This window comes from Xenopus tropicalis, chromosome 1, assembly GCF_000004195.4.
Source record: "Xenopus tropicalis strain Nigerian chromosome 1, UCB_Xtro_10.0, whole genome shotgun sequence".
Classification (NCBI taxonomy): domain Eukaryota; kingdom Metazoa; phylum Chordata; class Amphibia; order Anura; family Pipidae; genus Xenopus; species Xenopus tropicalis.
This window is the reverse complement of record NC_030677.2, coordinates 26,319,177-26,338,265: the sequence shown is the minus strand read 5'-3', so window position 1 is coordinate 26,338,265 and position 19,089 is coordinate 26,319,177. Positions and strand designations below refer to the sequence as shown.

General features: G+C 42.7%; 1 protein-coding gene across 1 annotated transcript; it reads left to right on the top strand.

Annotated features, from left to right (window-relative positions):
• Positions 1–57: 57 nt before the first annotated feature.
• On the top strand, positions 58–18,805 carry zbtb49 (zinc finger and BTB domain containing 49). The gene is given in 8 exon segments (NM_001102939.1): positions 58–91; positions 8,696–8,870; positions 9,302–10,768; positions 11,518–11,766; positions 13,433–13,506; positions 15,682–15,764; positions 16,716–16,877; positions 18,050–18,805. Coding segments are annotated over 3 exon segments (1,629 nt in total). The 5' UTR covers positions 58–91; positions 8,696–8,718; the 3' UTR covers positions 11,528–11,766; positions 13,433–13,506; positions 15,682–15,764; positions 16,716–16,877; positions 18,050–18,805.
• The last annotated feature ends 284 nt before the right edge of the window (positions 18,806–19,089 follow it).

Genomic DNA, 19,089 nt, shown 5'->3' with positions numbered 1-19,089 from the left:
CGGCGAAAGTCTTGACTCGTTCGGTTGATGGGTTCATGTTGGTGCGGCAGGGATAGAGCCAGAGGGGCCTCAGTGCCCGTACGTACAGACGGTAAGGGGCTCAGTCCGGAATGACCACCAAATGTAATAGTATATGTAAATAAACAACCTCGTATATATATATATATATATATACATACACACACACACACACACACACACACACTTAACCCTTTTACTGCCAGCCATTTTGGTCAAAGCGGAACTTGTATTGCCAGACAGTTTTTGAACATTTTGCACTGTTTCACTTTAGGGGCCTTTCCTCGGGGGGACTTTTAGTTTACCAAGGAAAACAATATATCGTTTTTTTCAGAACAACCTAAGCTTTCAAAATATGGTAGAATTTTTGTGTAATTCCAATTCTGTAACAAGATATAGGCTTCTAAATGTCTAAAAATGCAAAAAAAATCAAATTTTCCATAATATAATCACACATACTAGAAACAAAAATTATTTTATGCACGAATATACAACTGATTTGGAAAGTCCCATGTCTCCTGAACGTGCCAATACCAAATATATATAGTTTTATGGAGATTTCTCACTTGTATAGGTCAAAAACTCCCAGCAGTACACTACCAAATTCCCAAAGCACTGCTCCAAAAAAACTGCATACTTTGGATTTCAAGGCCAAAATTCCACTAACAGAAGGTTTATCCCAGAAAATTGTACATTTTTGGAAAGAACAGATTCTGGGGAATACAGAATAGGCACAACTGTCTGTCTACTCCAAACTATCAAGTTGCAATGCTTTCCTAAAGTTATTGGTTTTTATCAAAATTTGTGATTTTTTTTAAAAATCGCTTCAAAGCTTCTAGTCTATAGTATCTTATCTCCTACAGGTCATAAAGTAACCAAATAAAATACCCTAAATATAAATGCCTGGGGTCCACTGAACAGTTTGATGCCCAATATGTATAGGTTTACCTAAGTATGTGGCATGTAGGGGCCCCAATGTGAACATACCCCATATGAACTGTCATTTCTGTCATTTCAGCTTCTGCAAAATCAACACATTTACATCATTATATGTGGGATGAAGCTAGTAAAAAGTACGCTCACCCCAGAAAGTCATATATTTTTGGAAAGTACACATTCCCCCGAATCTAAAATGGGTACCCATGTCTTTCTACTCCAAAGTACCAAGCCGCACAGCTTTTCTAAAGTTAGCAATTTTGATGACATTTCCAAAAATCCCCTCAAAGCTTCCAATTTGAAGCATCTTATCTCCCACATAGCATTAGGTACCAAGATAAAACACCCTGAATTTGAACACCAGGGGTCCACTGAACAGTTTGATGCCCAATATGTATAGGTTTACCCAAGTATGTGGCATGTAGGGGCCCGAATGTGAACATACCCCCATATATACTGTCATTTCTGTCATTTCAGCTTCTGCAAAATCAACACATTTACATCATTATATGTGGGATAAAGCTAGTAAAAAGTATGCTCACCCCAGAAAGTCATATATTTTTGGAAAGTACACATTCCCCCGAATCTAAAATGGGTACCTATGTCTTTCTACTCCAAAGTACCAAGCCGCACAGCTTTTCTAAAGTTAGCAATTTTGATGACATTTCCAAAAATCCCCTCAAAGCTTCCACTTTGAAGCATCTTATCTCCCACATAGCATTAGGTACCAAGATAAAACACCCTGAATTTGAACGCCAGGGGTCCACTAAACAGTTTGATGCCCAATATGTATAGGTTTACCTAAGTATGTGGCATGTAGGGGCCCCAATGTGAACATACCCCCATATGAACTGTCATTTCTGTCATTTCAGCTCCTGCAAAATCAACACATTTACATTATTATATGTGGGATAAAGCTACAAAAAAGTACGCTCACCCCAGAAAGTCATATATTTTTGGAAAGTACACATTCCCCCGAATCTAAAATGGGTACCCATGTCTTTCTACTCCAAAGTACCAAGCCGCACAGCTTTTCTAAAGTTAGCAATTTTGATGACATTTCCAAAAATCCCCTCAAAGCTTCCACTTTGAAGCATCTTATCTCCCACATAGCATTAGGTACCAAGATAAAACACCCTGAATTTGAACACCAGGGGTCCACTGAACAGTTTGATGCCCAATATGTATAGGTTTACCCAAGTATGTGGCATGTAGGGGCCCGAATGTGAACATACCCCCATATATACTGTCATTTCTGTCATTTCAGCTCCTGCAAAATCAACACATTTACATCATTATATGTGAGATAAAGCTACAAAAAAGTACGCTCACCCCAGAAAGCCATATATTTTTGGAAAGTACACATTCCCCCGAATCTAAAATGGGTACCCATGTCTTTCTACTCCAAAGTACCAAGCCGCACAGCTTTTCTAAAGTTAGCAATTTTGATGACATTTCCAAAAATCCCCTCAAAGCTTCCATTTTGAAGCATCTTATCTCCCACATAGCATTAGGTACCAAGATAAAACACCCTGAATTTGAACGCCAGGGGTCCACTGAACAGTTTGATGCCCAATATGTATAGGTTTACCTAAGTATGTGGCATGTAGGGGCCCCAATGTGAACATACCCCCATATATACTGTCATTTCTGTCATTTCAGCTCCTGCAAAATCAACACATTTACATCATTATATGTGGGATAAAGCTACAAAAAAGTACGCTCACCCCAGAAAGTCATATATTTTTGGAAAGTACACATTCCCCCGAATCTAAAATGGGTACCCATGTCTTTCTACTCCAAAGTACCAAGCCGCACAGCTTTTCTAAAGTTAGCAATTTTGATGACATTTCCAAAAATCCCCTCAAAGCTTCCACTTTGCAGCATCTTATCTCCCACATAGCATTAGGTACCAAGATAAAACACCCTGAATTTGAACACCAGGGGTCCACTGAACAGTTTGATGCCCAATATGTATAGGTTTACCCAAGTATGTGGCATGTAGGGGCCCGAATGTGAACATACCCCCATATATACTGTCATTTCTGTCATTTCAGCTCCTGCAAAATCAACACATTTACATCATTATATGTGAGATAAAGCTACAAAAAAGTACGCTCACCCCAGAAAGCCATATATTTTTGGAAAGTACACATTCCCCCGAATCTAAAATGGGTACCCATGTCTTTCTACTCCAAAGTACCAAGCCGCACAGCTTTTCTAAAGTTAGCAATTTTGATGACATTTCCAAAAATCCCCTCAAAGCTTCCATTTTGAAGCATCTTATCTCCCACATAGCATTAGGTACCAAGATAAAACACCCTGAATTTGAACGCCAGGGGTCCACTGAACAGTTTGATGCCCAATATGTATAGGTTTACCTAAGTATGTGGCATGTAGGGGCCCCAATGTGAACATACCCCCATATATACTGTCATTTCTGTCATTTCAGCTCATGCAAAATCAACACATTTACATCATTATATGTGGGATAAAGCTACAAAAAAGTACGCTCACCCCAGAAAGTCATATATTTTTGGAAAGTACACATTCCCCCGAATCTAAAATGGGTACCCATGTCTTTCTACTCCAAAGTACCAAGCCGCACAGCTTTTCTAAAGTTAGCAATTTTGATGACATTTCCAAAAATCCCCTCAAAGCTTCCACTTTGCAGCATCTTATCTCCCACATAGTGTTAGGTACCAAGATAAAACACCCTAAATTTGAACGCCAGGGGTCCACTGAACAGTTTGATGCCCAATATGTATAGGTTTACCTAAGTATGTGGCATGTAGGGGCCCCAATGGGAACATACCCCCATATGATCTATCATTTCAGCTCCTGCAAAATCAACACATTTACATCCTTTATGTGGGATAATGCTACAAAAAAAGTACATTCACCCCAGAAAGCCATATATTTTTGGAAAATACACATCCCCCCGAATCTATAATGGGTAAATATTTCTTATTGCTACAAAGTACCAAGCTGTAAAGCTTTCCTAAGTTTGCAGATTTATATGACATTTTCGAAAATCGCATAAAAATGTTGCAATTTGCCGCATTTATCTCTCACAATTTCTTGATAAAGATCAGATAAAGACAAATCACCCCAAAAAGGAACACCGGAGGTCTACTGAACAGTTTGATGCCCAATATGCATAGATATACCAAAGTCTGCGGTATGTACTGAACCCAAAATGAAAATAGCGCATAAGGATTTCTCGCCTGCCAGCTCAGCTTTTGCACACAGAGCCCCCTGTCAGTGTATTATGTGCCAAAACTTCCCCTAACCATACAGTGACCCCCACAAAACCATATATTTTTGGAAAGTACACATTCTGACAAATCCAACAAGGGTAAAGAGTCCTTTCTACACCAAAGTACCAATCTGCAGAGCTTTCCTAAAGTTATTGGTTTTTATGACATTTCAGAAAATCGCCTAAAAATGTTGCAATTTGTCGCATTTATCTCACACAATTTCTTGCGTACAAAGGCAAGTCACCCCAAATAGGAACACCAGAGGCCTACTGAACAGTTTGATGCCCAATATGCATAGATATACCAAAGTCTGCAGTATGTACTGAACCCTAAATGAAAATAGCGCATAAGGATTTCTCGCCTGCCAGCTCAGCTTTTGCACACAGAGCCCCCTGTCAGTGTATTATGTGCCAAAACTTCCCCTAACTATACAGAGACCCCCACAAAACCATATATTTTTGGAAAGTACACATTCTGACAAATCCAACAAAGGTAAAGAGTCCTTTCTACACCAAAGTACCAAGCCGCAAAGCTTTCCTAAAGTTATCGGTTTTTATGAGATTTCAGAAAATCGCCTAAAAATGTTGCAATTTGCCGCATTTATCTCACACAATTTCTTGCGTACAAAGGCAAGTCACCCCAAATAGGAACACCAGAGGCCTACTGAACAGTTTGATGCCCAATATGCATAGATATACCAAAGTCTGCGGTATGTACTGAACCCTAAATGAAAATAGCGCATAAGGATTTCTCGCCTGCCAGCTCAGCTTTTGCACACAGAGCCCCCTGTCAGTGTATTATGTGCCAAAACTTCCCCTAACTATACAGATCCCCCACAAAACCATATATTTTTGGAAAGTACACATTCTGACAAATCCAACAAGGGTAAAGAGTCCTTTCTACACCAAAGTACCAATCTGCAGAGCTTTCCTAAAGTTATTGGTTTTTATGACATTTCAGAAAATTGCCTAAAAATGTTGCAATTTGTCACATTTATCTCACACAATTTCTTGCGTACAAAGGCAAATCACCCCCAATAGGAACACCAGAGGCCTACTGAACAGTTTGATGCCCAATATGCATAGATATACCAAAGTCTGCGGTATGTACTGAACCCTAAATGAAAATAGCGCATAAGGATTTCTCGCCTGCCAGCTCAGCTTTTGCACACAGAGCCCCCTGTCAGTGTATTATGTGCCAAAACTTCCCCTAACTATACAGATCCCCCACAAAACCATATATTTTTGGAAAGTACACATTCTGACAAATCCAACAAGGGTAAAGAGTCCTTTCTACACCAAAGTACCAATCTGCAGAGCTTTCCTAAAGTTATTGGTTTTTATGACATTTCAGAAAATTGCCTAAAAATGTTGCAATTTGTCGTATTTATCTCACACAATTTCTTGCTTACAAAGGCAAGTCACCCCAAATAGGAACACCAGAGGCCTACTGAACAGTTTGATGCCCAATATGCATAGATATACCAAAGTCTGCGGTATGTACTGAACCCTAAATGAAAATAGCGCATAAGGATTTCTCGCCTGCCAGCTCAGCTTTTGCACACAGAGCCCCGTCAGTGTATTATGTGCAGTAACCCCCCCCTAACTATACAGTGACCCCCAGAAAACCATATATTTTTGGAAAGTACACATTCTGATGAATTCAAAATAGGTAAAGTTATTTTTGTACACCAAAGTTACACCTGGCAAAGCTACGCTAAAAACAGATCAGGAACACTTATATAGGGATAAAATGTGATAAAACCACAAAAATTGTGCAAATCAGTGAAACAACAAAATAAGTTACATGACAGTGTAATTAGTGGCCAGAATATCTGATCCAATAGTTACGCTGTCAAAATAAACAGTTTTTAGGTAAAAGAAAATAAAAACAAAGTGGTAATATGAAAAAAAAAAAAAAAAAAAAGCAAAACAAAAAAAAACCAAAGTGTTTGTGTATACATGTGTGTACATGTGTAAAAGTTGTGTGATAGTGTGTAAGTGTGTATATGAGTGTAAATAAGTGTATAAAAGTGTGAAAAATGAAAAAAAAAAATAAAATAAAATAAAAAAATGCTAAAATGTGTGCTGTAAGTGTGTGTAAATGTATGTAAGTGTGTATAAATGTATGTAAATGTGTGTATAAGTGTGTAAAAGTGTGTAAATGCAATAAAAAAAAAAAGTCCTTACCTGTTCCTGAAGACCGATCGCCTCCTTCGTCATTTGGGCCGGCGCTGGGGGAGAGGGAGGAAGCAGGAAGCAGCAGATGCGATGCGATCGCATCTGCTGCTTCCTGGAGGGTCCTGCGAGCGATCGGTTCGCAGGACCCTGATGACAGCCCCCCTGGCACATTGCCCAGGGGGGCTGTCATTGTTAGAAGCCCTCTGCAGCGGCGGCACATGCCGCCGCTGCAGAGGGCAGCGCTTAAACGCCAACGACGTATGAGACACGTCGTTGGCGTTTAAGCCCTTTTACTGCCAGCACGTATGCCATACGTGCTTGGCAGTAAAAGAGTTAATAGATATATACAATAAATATATACACATATATACACACATACAAGTAATGCACTGTGGTCCTTCATTAGTGATAAATCTACACTACAATGCCCTCCCCATTAAATAAAAGCAGGCATTGTTTGTCCATATTACAACATACTGCCCTGCTCCTGTATAAACTATAACTAAAGGGAAAGTTATACTCAGCACTATATTGGAAACCATTAGGCGGGGGTGCAGTGAGTGACTATAGAATTTATATGGACAAAGAGATCCCCTGTACTCACCCATTATCAATATATATAGGACATTCTTGTGCATCACCTTTAAGTTAATTTTTAATATGTTATAGACTGGCCACTTTTAATTTGGTCTTCATTTTTTTTTATCTCTTATTGTTTTTGAATTATTTGTCTTTTTCTGACTCTTTCCAGCTTTCCAATGGGGGTCACTGACCCCGGCAGCCAAAATACTATTGCTCTGTGAGGCTACCGTTTTACTGTTACTACTTATCTTTCTATTCAGCCCTTCTGCTATTTATATATCAATCACTTGTTCAAACCACTCCCTGGTTGCTAAGGTAATTTGGACCCTAGCAACCATGAAATTCCAAACTGGAGAGCTGTGGAACAAAAAGTAAAATAATTCAAAAACTGGCAATAATAAAAAATGAAGACCAATTCCACTCTCTGCAGGCAAACAACCCCGTTAAACTACTAAAACAAACAAAAAGGGATTGTTTGTCCATATATTGCAATATATACAAGCTGGCCAACTACGTCACACTCACCCCCAGTCTGGCTCTGGCCAGTTCTACACTTATTTTCATTGGAATTATTAAGAATTCAATTGCTTCTTTATACTTTTTTCACCGGGATTAAGTTTTAGCTTCATCTTGCTTCCCAAGGGTTTCTATATAGGGGAGGGCATTTTCAGTAGCTTATTGCACAAAGAGGACCTGTTGTCTTTGTTTGAAATTGTTTAGTATTTTGCTACACAGACCAATAACCTATCTCGAGTTTGTGGGTTGTTGGCTGAATGTGCCCTTGTTCTCTGTAACCCGGTGCCTTTTCATCACTCGCTTTCTGGTTTATTTTCAGAAATCTAATAATGACTTTCTTTGGATACCTGCTGTTACGCAGAGGGGTCGGCGCCCTGTCCTCCCATACGTTACTTTTTCATTACATTTAATGTCCCATAATGATTAAAGCTTGATATCATTGCTCCTTGTAAATAAGATGGTTGTGATCAAACTCCATAAGTATAGCTTGACATTATTACTGAGCCCTCGCAGCCTGCAACTGTAACAGTAACAATTATGTGAAAGAACATGCTATTGCGTTAAAATACGTTGCATGGAAACTATTCTTTATAGTACTGCCCTACTTTTAACCATTAAATAGGACTGGTGCTCAGAAAGCATACCAAGTCTGTAGAAGATGAAAGCCTCCGCTCTGTTCTGAAGTCGCTACAATGTTTTGAAGCCATTTTAATATTAAACCTAACAATGGTGCCCTATACAGACAGAGTAATGCATCCACAGCCTTTCAGATTGATACCTGTCCTATCAGTCCTGAGGATTGTAAATCCCACTGGGCAAGGACTGCATAAGGGTGTAAATGCATTACTCTGTCTGCATAGGGCCCTATGTGAGGTTTAATATTAAAATGGTTTCAATACATTATAGTGGCACCGGACCTAAATACCACCTTGCCTGTCACCCAAAAATTTTCTCCTATAAAAGGTACGAGCTAATAGAGTGGTGAGGGAAACCATTTTAAGTTGACAGATGTACATTAAGTGAACAAGCTCAAAACTATATAGTAGAACTGGGAATCAAATATACTTGTCTTGATACTTCTCTGATATAAAGCTTTGCTTTGCAGATCTGTAAGCCTGATAATAATTTAATTGGTGAGGTCTGGGGGCAGTGCACCCAGAGTCTGCAAATCTTCATTCTTAATTAACATCTTTCTATTCCTAGGGTAGTTGCGATGCGTATCCAGTATGGACCATGCAGCCAGTCATAGCTGCCACCTTCTCCAACAGCTGCATGAACAGCGGATCCAGGGACTGCTATGCGACTGTATGCTTGTGGTGAAAGGTGTCTGTTTTAAAGCACATAAAAATGTCTTGGCTGCATTTAGCCAGTACTTCAGGTAAGTACCAGCCCTAGATTCTTATTGTTTTCCTTAAAGCAATGCTGACATGTTCCTTAGAAAAGCCACGGAGACGTGACAGCATTGCTAGGAGTGTAAATATCAGTAGGTGTAATTTTAGTCTGACTATAAGGGTAGGGGCACACGTGATGATAATCCACTTTCTTAGCCTGCAGTCTGCTCCCATCCACAGCTCTGTGTAGCCCTGTAATAGGAGAGTGTAAATGTGTGTAGCATACAAATCTGAATTATCTGGAATAATGCTGAATGGGTTAGTGCGTTGGCTGCACTTAGCGCCATCTTTTTGCCAACGAGGATAGCTTTATGCGGAAACCACTAAAACAGATTGCTGGCACAGCTTACATGAATTTAGAAAAGCATTGTCATTCATAACTTTTCCCTAAAGTTGCTGCACTTTTTTTTATTGACAGGTCATTGTTCCAGAATGCTTCAAGTCAGAAAAATGATATCTTTCATTTGGATATTAAAAATATTGGGGGTATTGGACAAATTCTCGACTTCATGTACACCTCTCGCCTGGACCTGAATAATGACAACATACAAGTTATGTTGGACGTTGCGCAGTGTCTTCAAGTGCAAAATGTACTCAACATGTGCTATAGCTTCTTAAAACTGACCAACTCTGTGGGCCCAGTGACGTCTATACCATGCAGTGGTTCTTTGCCTCTCCCCAGCACCTCCCCTACGTACTCTAATTCTGTATCAAATGAGCAGCTCAGCCCTCCATTACTCCAGGACAGTGTAACGGAAGAGAGGCATTGCTGCTTAGCGCAAACCCTTAAGGAGAGCGCCTCCTCAAATGAGGTGTCAAAAGTTGCATCAACTCCTTTAAACGCACCTGACAAAGAAATTCAACTGAAACACTTAAATCAACCCTATAAGTTGCGGGACTTTTACAGCAAGCTTTTCTACAAGGAAAATGCTGATAGAGCAATGGAACAGGTTGCGGGGTCCATCATAGACCAGGCTGCTGGGGCGCCCAATGTAGCCCGGGCTGTTGGAGTGCCCTATGTAGCCCAGGCTATTGGAGCACCCAGTGTATCCCAGGCTGTTGGAGCACCCAGTATAGACCAAGCTGTTGGAGCGCCCAATGTAGACCAGGCTGTTGGAGCGCCAAATGTAGGTCAGGCTGTTGGGGCGTCCAATGTAGACCAGGTTGATGGGGCGCCCAATGTAGACCAGGGTGATGGGGCGCCAAATGTAGACCAGGGTGATGGGGTGCCCGACATAAACCAGGTTGTGGCAGCCAACGTAGAACAGACTGTGGCATCAAACGTAGACCAGACTGAATTGCCCAGCGTAGACCTGGCTGTAGTGCCCAATGTGGAACAGACTGTAGTGCCCAATGTGTGCGCAGACCACAATGCCATAGAAACTCACCCTTGGGATTTAAATCATTCTGAACCCATTTTAGGGCCACCCGATTCTCTAACACCTATTCCTGTGGAACCCCTGCCTGCGTTTTCCCATACATTTGTCATCCACCAGGATCCTGAACCTTTACCTCTGCAGTTTCCAGAACAGATGCAGCTGAAAAAAGCAGTCCATTTAAAAAAATTAAATATTCTCCGCTCACAGAAAGCAGCCGAGGGATCTTCTCAACCAGAAGCTGTCTTGCAAAGTACAACAGAGCCTGTATATTCAGAGGGAAAGGTGTTGGAAGCGAGTGACAGAGGCTATTGGGAAAAGGAAGCGGGGAGTGGGATTTTTGAAGGCCTCCATGAGAATGTGGAAGCCGAGAGAGTGGAAAGCCCTCTGGTTCCAGCTGAAGACGGTATCTCCACAAACAAACACTGTGTCTGTAATATATGTGGGAAGAGATTTAAACACCCAAGCAATCTGGAACTGCACAAACGATCTCATACAGGTATAGTAAGGTAATGGTTTCTGGTGCAAACTAGTCCTGTTTAATAGCAGTATTATACTTGTATAGGTATAGTATCCGTTATCAAAACCAACATTATCCACAAATCTCCGAAATTCCATTTCCTATAACCCCATTTTAGTAGCTATAAGGAAAGCGTTGGGCTTGATATTCTGTGACATTCTGTTGAGCGAATATAGTACCAATGACACAATGTAAGTGCATTAATTTATTCTTTTAATAATATAATTTTACTTACTACACTAGAGAGTGCGCTTAAATGTTTTTTTCAGTAGCCTTAAGGTATGGTGATCCAAATTACAAAAAAAAAAAAACCTTATCCAGAAAACCACCGGTCCCAGTCATTCCAGATAATATTATCCCATACCTGTATATAGTTACCTGAGATAAGAAATACATGGGGGGCTGTCTATTAATTAGTCTCATATTTGTGTCACATTTTGTCCATAGCTGTAATAAATCATTTTATTGTAGTTTACTTATACAAACTGTGCCCTCGGATGCTATGATTTGTGTAGTAACAATATGCCACTGCTTGTGAGGTGTGTGTTTGTGTGTTCAGTCTCTCTATCTGTCTGTATGGCCAATTGGACATTGATCGATTGATTGCATACTGAAACAGAGACCAGTGCACAAAGATTTACATGGTGTGCAGTTCTTTTGCACTGAAATAAGATGGAAATCATTTGTGGAGCCTTATAGTGTTCTTTACGTAGCTTCAATTGCAAATGCTCCTTGTAGGCTCTTGTAAAGAAAAGGACATCAAGTGGTGCAAGATGGCATCCGCCAACCCCACCAGCCTGCTCCTACTATATGACCAGTTACAGCAAACAGGGCAGTATTAGGACAGTTTTCCTTTAATACACAAGTTGCTTTTTCCATTGAGTTTGGCTCCTTTACTCGTCTCACAGATGCTTTAATTCTACTTTCTAATGTACCCTAGGTGAGAAACCGTTTGAATGCAGCATTTGTGGGAAGCACTTCTCACAGGTAGGATCCTTTTCCCTGCAATGTATAGTTATAAGCAAAGAATTGTTTAGTATTATAAAGCCTAGCCATTCAAATGTATTTTGCACTATAACTTGCTCCATGTATCTGCACACAGGCTGACAAAGTGCCAGTTAGTGCTGATACAAGAAGGAGCAGATGTGATTGGCTGTTTCTCTGCCTAGTCTTTTATATATATATATATATATATATATATATATATATATATATATATAAATGCCTGTAGCACATATCCATATTTAAGTGTTATTAAAGTGAATATACAAAATGTGCTCACCTGAGCATTTTTTAAATTAACAAGCCACTTTTTGAGGTAAAGAAGCTAAAATAATCCTTTAAATTCTCTTGCTTGATTCTGCAGCACTCCTTGATTGAGTCTGGGTTGGTTGCCCAAAGGTAAATTCCCTATGTAGAAGCCTTATGCACAGGCTGGCCGCCATCGATTCTCCCACTGTTACGGAGCCCAGCTCAGTGCTGTGACATGGTGCAGTGTCCATGTTAATAATATGAGAGGGACACAGTACATTTAGCTGCATCACAAAAAATAATGGCTTAAGGGGACATGGTAACAGCACCATGGATGGGGCTGAGGGTATCGCAGTTCTGTGCTTGGCTTGTGAACTGGCTACTGGCCTTATACATGTTAGTGCAGCACCATGGCAGCTGGGGGGATGGAGGCCACTCTGTGCACAACGAGGTTGGAAGTTTGCTTTCATTTACTCCAAACCTTTACTTCTCTTGAAACGTTGTGCCTTGTGTTGCAGATGTTTAAAGGGGAAGTTCACCTTTATGTTAACACTTTATTATAGATTATTATTATTAACATGTACTTATAAAGCACCAAGTTATTCCGCAGCACTGAATATGCTGGTCTTATCATCTTATGGTTTTTATTAGTCTTCCTATTGTGTCTGAACTGAAAGTGCAGTCTGGTTGTAGGGTGTCACTGAGCCTGCCATCCAAAATACAGATTGACAGCGAGGATCCACTTTTATTGATTTTGTTTTTAAATTGTGTATTTTATGTATGTGTTAGGTCTGTCCCTTCCACAATGTAGTGACAAAATGGAAATAAGTACATGTTACATCACTCTTAGGTGACATGGATTGGACAGTCTCTTGGGTTGCGTGAGAACAGAATGAGTGCGGAAACATGCACTTTTTTTAACAATAATAGCTGTTATTATTATAGTTACATCAGATCATAGGAGTCTGGAGATTTATGTTTCAGTCTGCCATGTTATTGTGCTTTGCACCCTGCCTTCCAGCCTAAATGAATTGCTGCAGGTCCCTGCACTCCATTTTCAGAGCACAAAGACCTGCAACCATTCAATGAATACATTGCTTCCTGGGTTCAGCAACACTGTATTTATCAAGAGCATATGGGGAGAAGCATGTCAATTATGGAGCAGTGTCAGACGCAAGGTGCAACAGAGCCCTGAAAGTCCTGCATGATCTATGGCAGGGGGAAGGACAGAGCAGAGTTTTATGCAGTCTTATCTTTAGAAAAACCTCTTTCTCATTTTACACACTAACAAGGCATGAAAGGTTTGCTTACCAAATAGATATAATTTAATGCCAGCAGGGGGTGCTCCTCACTTACTGCTCTCCTTGTTATGTGCTGCATTAATACGTTTATTATTTTGTAGGCTGGCAATCTTCAGACTCATTTACGGCGGCACTCTGGTGAAAAACCCTATATATGTGAGATTTGTGGCAAAAGGTATACATTGCATTCTTTCCTTCTTTTTTTTTTTCTTCCATAAATAATATATACAGTTTATATTGAGTATTTGTAGGGATGCAAGTATAACTTGAACCACATACATACTGGAGCTTTGTAGAGTAGCAAATGTATTTAGGAATAACCTATATCATATATTATACCTATATCATAGTAGGGAGAGATGGTGCCTATAGTAGGAGTGGGGGGATAATAGCCTCTGGGAAGGGACTGTGGCTGTGGGATAGCAGGTATAGTAGGGAGAGATGGTGCCTATAGTAGCAGTGGGGGGATAATAGCCTCTGGGAAGGGACTGGGGCTGTGGGATAGCAGGTATAGTAGGGAGAGATGGTGCCTATAGTAGCAGTGGGATAATAGCCTCTGGGAAAGGGACTGTGGCTGTGGGATAGCAGGTATAGTAGGGAGAGATGGTGCCTATAGTAGCAGTGGGATAATAGCCTATGGGAAGGGACTGGGGCTGTTGGATAGCAGGTATAGTAGGGAGAGATGGTGCCTATAGTAGCAGTGGGGGGATAATAGCCTCTGGGAAGGGACTGGGGCTGTGGGATAGCAGGTATAGTAGGGAGAGATGGTGCCTATAGTAGCAGTGGGGATAATAGCCTCTGGGAAGGACTGTGGCTGTGGGATAGCAGGTATAGTAGGGAGAGATGGTGCCTATAGTAGCAGTGGGGGGATAATAGCATCTGGGAAGGGGCTCTGGCTGTGGGATAGCAGGTATAGTAGGGAGAGATGGTGCCTATAGTAGCAGTGGGGGGATAATAGCCTCTGGGAAGGGACTGTGGCTGTGGGATAGCAGGTATAGTAGGGAGAGATGGTGTCTATAGTAGCAGTGGGGGGATAATAGCCTCTGGGAAGGGGCTCTGGCTGTGGGATAGCAGGTATAGTAGGGAGAGATGGTGCCTATAGTAGCAGTGGGGGGATAATAGCCTCTGGGAAGGGACTGTGGCTGTGGGATAGCAGGTATAGTAGGGAGAGATGGTGCCTATAGTAGCAGTGGGGGGATAATAGTCCCTGGGAAGGGACTGTGGCTGTGGGATAGCAGGTATAGTAGGGAGAGATGGTGCCTATAGTAGCAGTGGGGGGATAATAGCATCTGGGAAGCGACTGTGGCTGTGGGATAGCAGGTATAGTAGGGAGAGATGGTGCCTATAGTAGCAGTGGGGGGATAATAGCATCTGGGAAGGGACTGTGGCTCTGGGATAGCAGGTATAGTAGGGAGAGATGGTGCCTATAGTAGCAGTGGGGGGATAATAGCATCTGGGAAGGGACTGTGGCTCTGGGATAGCAGGTATAGTAGGGAGAGATGGTGCCTATAGTAGCAGTGGGGGGATAATAGCCTCTGGGAAGGGACTGTGGCTGTGGGATAGCAGGTATAGTAGGGAGAGATGGTGCCTATAGTAGCAGTGGGGGGATAATAGCATCTGGGAAGGGACTGTGGCTCTGGGATAGCAGGTATAGTAGGGAGAGATGGTGCCTATAGTAGCAGTGGGGGGATAATAGCATCTGGGAAGGGACTGTGGCTCTGGGATAGCAGGTATAGTAGGGAGAGATGGTGCCTATAGTAGCAGTGGGGGGATAATAGCCTCTGGGAAGGGACTGGGGCTGTGGGATAGCAGGTATAGTAGGGAGAGATGGTGCCTATAGTAGCAGTGGGGGGATAATAGCCTCTGGGAAGGGACTGGGGCTGTGGGATGGCAGGTATAGTAGGCAGAGATGGTGCCTATAGTAGCAGTGGGGGATAATAGCCTCTGGGAAGGGACTGGGGCTGTGGGATGGCAGGTATAGTAGGGAGAGATGGTGCCTATTGTAGCAGTGGGGGGATAATAGCCTCTGGGAAGGGACTGGGGCTGTGGGATAGCAGGTATAGTAGGGAGAGATGGTGCCTATAGTAGCAGTGGGATAATAGCCTCTGGGAAGGGACTGGGGCTGTGGGATAGCAGGTATAGTAGGGAGAGATGGTGCCTATAGTAGCAGTGGGGGGGATAATAGCCTCTGGGAAGGGACTGTGGCTGTGGGATAGCAGGTATAGTAGGGAGAGATGGTGCCTATAGTAGCAGTGGGATAATAGTCTCTTGGAAGGGACTAAACTCACATTTTATAAAGCTGTCCCTAAATGTTCATAGCATCTCTTTTAACTATTTTCATTTTTCCCAGGTTTGCAGTTTCGGGTGATGTTCAGCGCCACATTGTTATCCACACTGGAGAAAAACCTCACTTGTGTGATATCTGCGGCCGAGGTAATTTGACTAGTGTTGTAGCAGGGCAATAAGGGACATACCCAAATCATGCAGAACAGGGATCCCCAATCTACTTTTGAGCCACAGTCAAATGTAAAAAGACTTGGAGAGCAACACAAGCACCATAAAAGTTCATGGAGGAGCCAAATAAGGGCTACGATTGGCTATTAGGGGCCTCTATGCACCCTATCAGCTTACAGGGGGCTTTATTTGGTAGGAAATCTTGTTTTTATTCAACCAAAACTTGCCCCCAAGTCAGGAATTCAAAAATAGCTCCCTGGTTTTGGGGGCACTGGGAGCAACATCCAAGGGGTTGGGGAGCAACATGTTGCCCCTGAGCCACTGGTTGGGGATCCCTGCTTTAGAATATGTTAATGTAAAATTGATGAGAGTGCTATTCTAAAGGTGGCCATACACGTTAAGATCCGCTCGCTTGGCATGGTCGCCAACCGAGCAGATCTTCTCCCGATATCCCCACCTACGGGTGGGCGATATCGGCTAATTCAGTCATTTGGCCCTGGGGCCAAACGATCAAATTATAACGACGGGTATAGGTGCAGTCGGTTCGGGAACCACATCAACGAGCCGACGCGGCCCCCGATTAAACTAAATTTTTAAACCTGCCCCGATATCCTTCGGGCAGGCCCATTGTTAGTGCCCATACACGGGCCGATAAGCTGCCGAGTTGGTCTAAGGGACCAATATCGGCAGCTAGAATCAGGCCGTGTATGGGCACCTTAAGCACTTTTGTGATTTACATTTATTATTATTAGAGCTCCTGTTAAATACACATTTCATGTTGCTATTTTATCCATTAAATATCATTCCTGTATGCCATATGTCACTTTGCCGTTGGTCTTATTTATACTAATAGGGAAAGGCCTTTGGCCTCAGAACCCAGCGAAGTGGTACGACTTCCAGACAGTCTCATTCCTTTCTCTGCCCTGTCAGGTTTCAGCAATGTCAGTAACTTGAAGGAACATGAGAAAACACACGTGGCAGATAAAATATTCACGTGCGATGAGTGCGGCAAGTCGTTCAACATGCACCGGAAGCTCATCAAGCACAGAATCCGGCACACCGGCGAGAAACCCTACAACTGCGTAACATGTGGTATGTTGCAGAGGTCTCCTACATACAACATATTTCAGGGGCGGTTGCCATGCGTGAGACATACACGGTGCTACAGCAGTGCAGTGAGTTTCTAAATTGAGTTTCTGAGTGCAAAGTCAAACTGGGTTCTATCTAAGATACTGTAGGGCTCATTCCTGACCTTGGGGGTGGGGGGGCATAAGAGCACTAGGGAGTACTCATTCTAGGAGAACTTGTGCCCAGGAGCCGGCCAAGCCGACTGGGGGCCCTAGGCGACCTGGTTGGCTACATCGCCCCTGCACCCTCCCACACACAGTGACAAGTGGCAGGGGAAATGACAAGGGAGTGCAGACTGGGGGGTAGGCAAGAGAGGTACCTGCCTGGCACCCCCCCTTTATTCTGCCCTAGGCAGGTGCCTCTTCTGCCTTCCCCCTAGTTCCAGCCCTGCCTGTGCCCCCAGTGCTCTGTGACAAGCGCTGTATCTGGAGTCACAGCTAGCCATGCCCTTAACCCCAATGCTGGCTGTGCCTCCTGTCGCCCTATACCAGTGCTATATAAATAAAAGGGTAATTATTCTACCTGTGTAGTTTAATCAACAACAACATAACATCAGTAGTAGTGAGCAGGACTTCATGCACAATCTTTTTTTTTTTTTTGACACTTTGCATACTTCATGGGGAATAATGGCTGCAGGCCTTTGTGCTTTGTGCAGAGACCCATGCCCCTCTAATCAAGCGCTGTCTGTCTTATGCGCCCCCCCCCACCTCTAAATTGCTTCACAAGTTAGGTTCTACCAGGAGATGCAGCCAGCATCAGGGCCCTGTTCTTACCATCTAACCAAAGGCAGGCACTAAAGGCAGGGCTGCTGCGCCTCCCGACTGCTCTGGTACAGAGACCATCAATCCTGGGGATGCAAGGCCATTGTAAGTAAGTGAGCAGTAAGGAGTGTGTTATTGCACTTGCGGCACAGGGGTTAGAAATGACCCCTTATGCCAGCCTAAGGCAAGTTAGGAAAGGAAGAGGAGCCATACAAATGACCAGTGGAAGGTGGCTGCCTATGTGCATGACCACACAAATGGTACCAGTACATTCAGCCCGTGGGCCAGTTGGTCAGTACAGTTGGGAAAAGGGTGTGAAGAAAATCCCATAAAATAAATTAGTCAGTATTTAATTTTTATGTTTTCATTTCCTAGGTAAAAAGTTTGCTGGTTCTGGTGATTTACGGAGACACGTGAGAAGTCACACAGGAGAAAGGCCATACACCTGCGACGTTTGCAACAAAAACTTCAGCCGTTCTGCCGTCCTTAGGCGCCACAAGACTACGCACAGCAAGGCCGGCGAGAATGGGCAGAATGCGCCAGAGGAACCGTCCAACCCCGCCGAATCACCCAGTTTAGGAAAATCTCAAAACTCTGATACCCTGACCCCGGGCATCTCCGATACCTTAATCCCAGAACCTTGTCATTCAGTGGAAAATACCAGAACTGAAATTGAAAGCAGTACCACCAGTACCTACTGTAAACTGCAGGCAGTTATGCACCAACACGAACTGAGCGAAGCCGAAAAACTGCCGGATGATCGGGGAAAGGTCCCCAAAGCCCATGTTCCCGACGCCTCACACAGTTACACGTTGGCAGAGGTGGCAGTTGCGGTGACTGAAGAAAATCTGCATTCTGACATTTCCCTGATTCGCCCTTCTTTAGTATCTCTGGATAACTGCGCCGAGCCCGTAGGTAACCGTGCCGCCGCTAACGTTTACAAGAGCCCCGATGCCCCCTTCTTCTCCAGCATGACACTGTGGGGCTTGGCAATGAAGACTTTGCAAAACGAAAGCGAGTTGGACCAGTAACAATTAGGAAAGTCTTTTTTTTTTTTGCAAATTTCTTTAAAAAATGCAGTATTTTGGTTATTTAATAAACATTACATGTGTTGCACATGCTGTTAATTTATTCTGAAATTCAGAACTGTTTTATTTGCCTTTTAATTCAACCCAAATGGATTTAAAGGAACAGTAACACTTAAAAATGAAAATATATATATATAAAGGTAACTAAAATATAATGTACTGTTGCTCTGCACTAGTATAAGTTGTTTTTTGCCTCAGAAAGAGGTCTATAGTTTATATAAATAAGCTGCTGTGTAGCCAGAGGGGCAGCCATTCAGGCTGGAAAAAAAAGGCCAGGTTACATAGCAGAGAATAGATAAGCTCATAGAATACAATGGTGTTTTACAG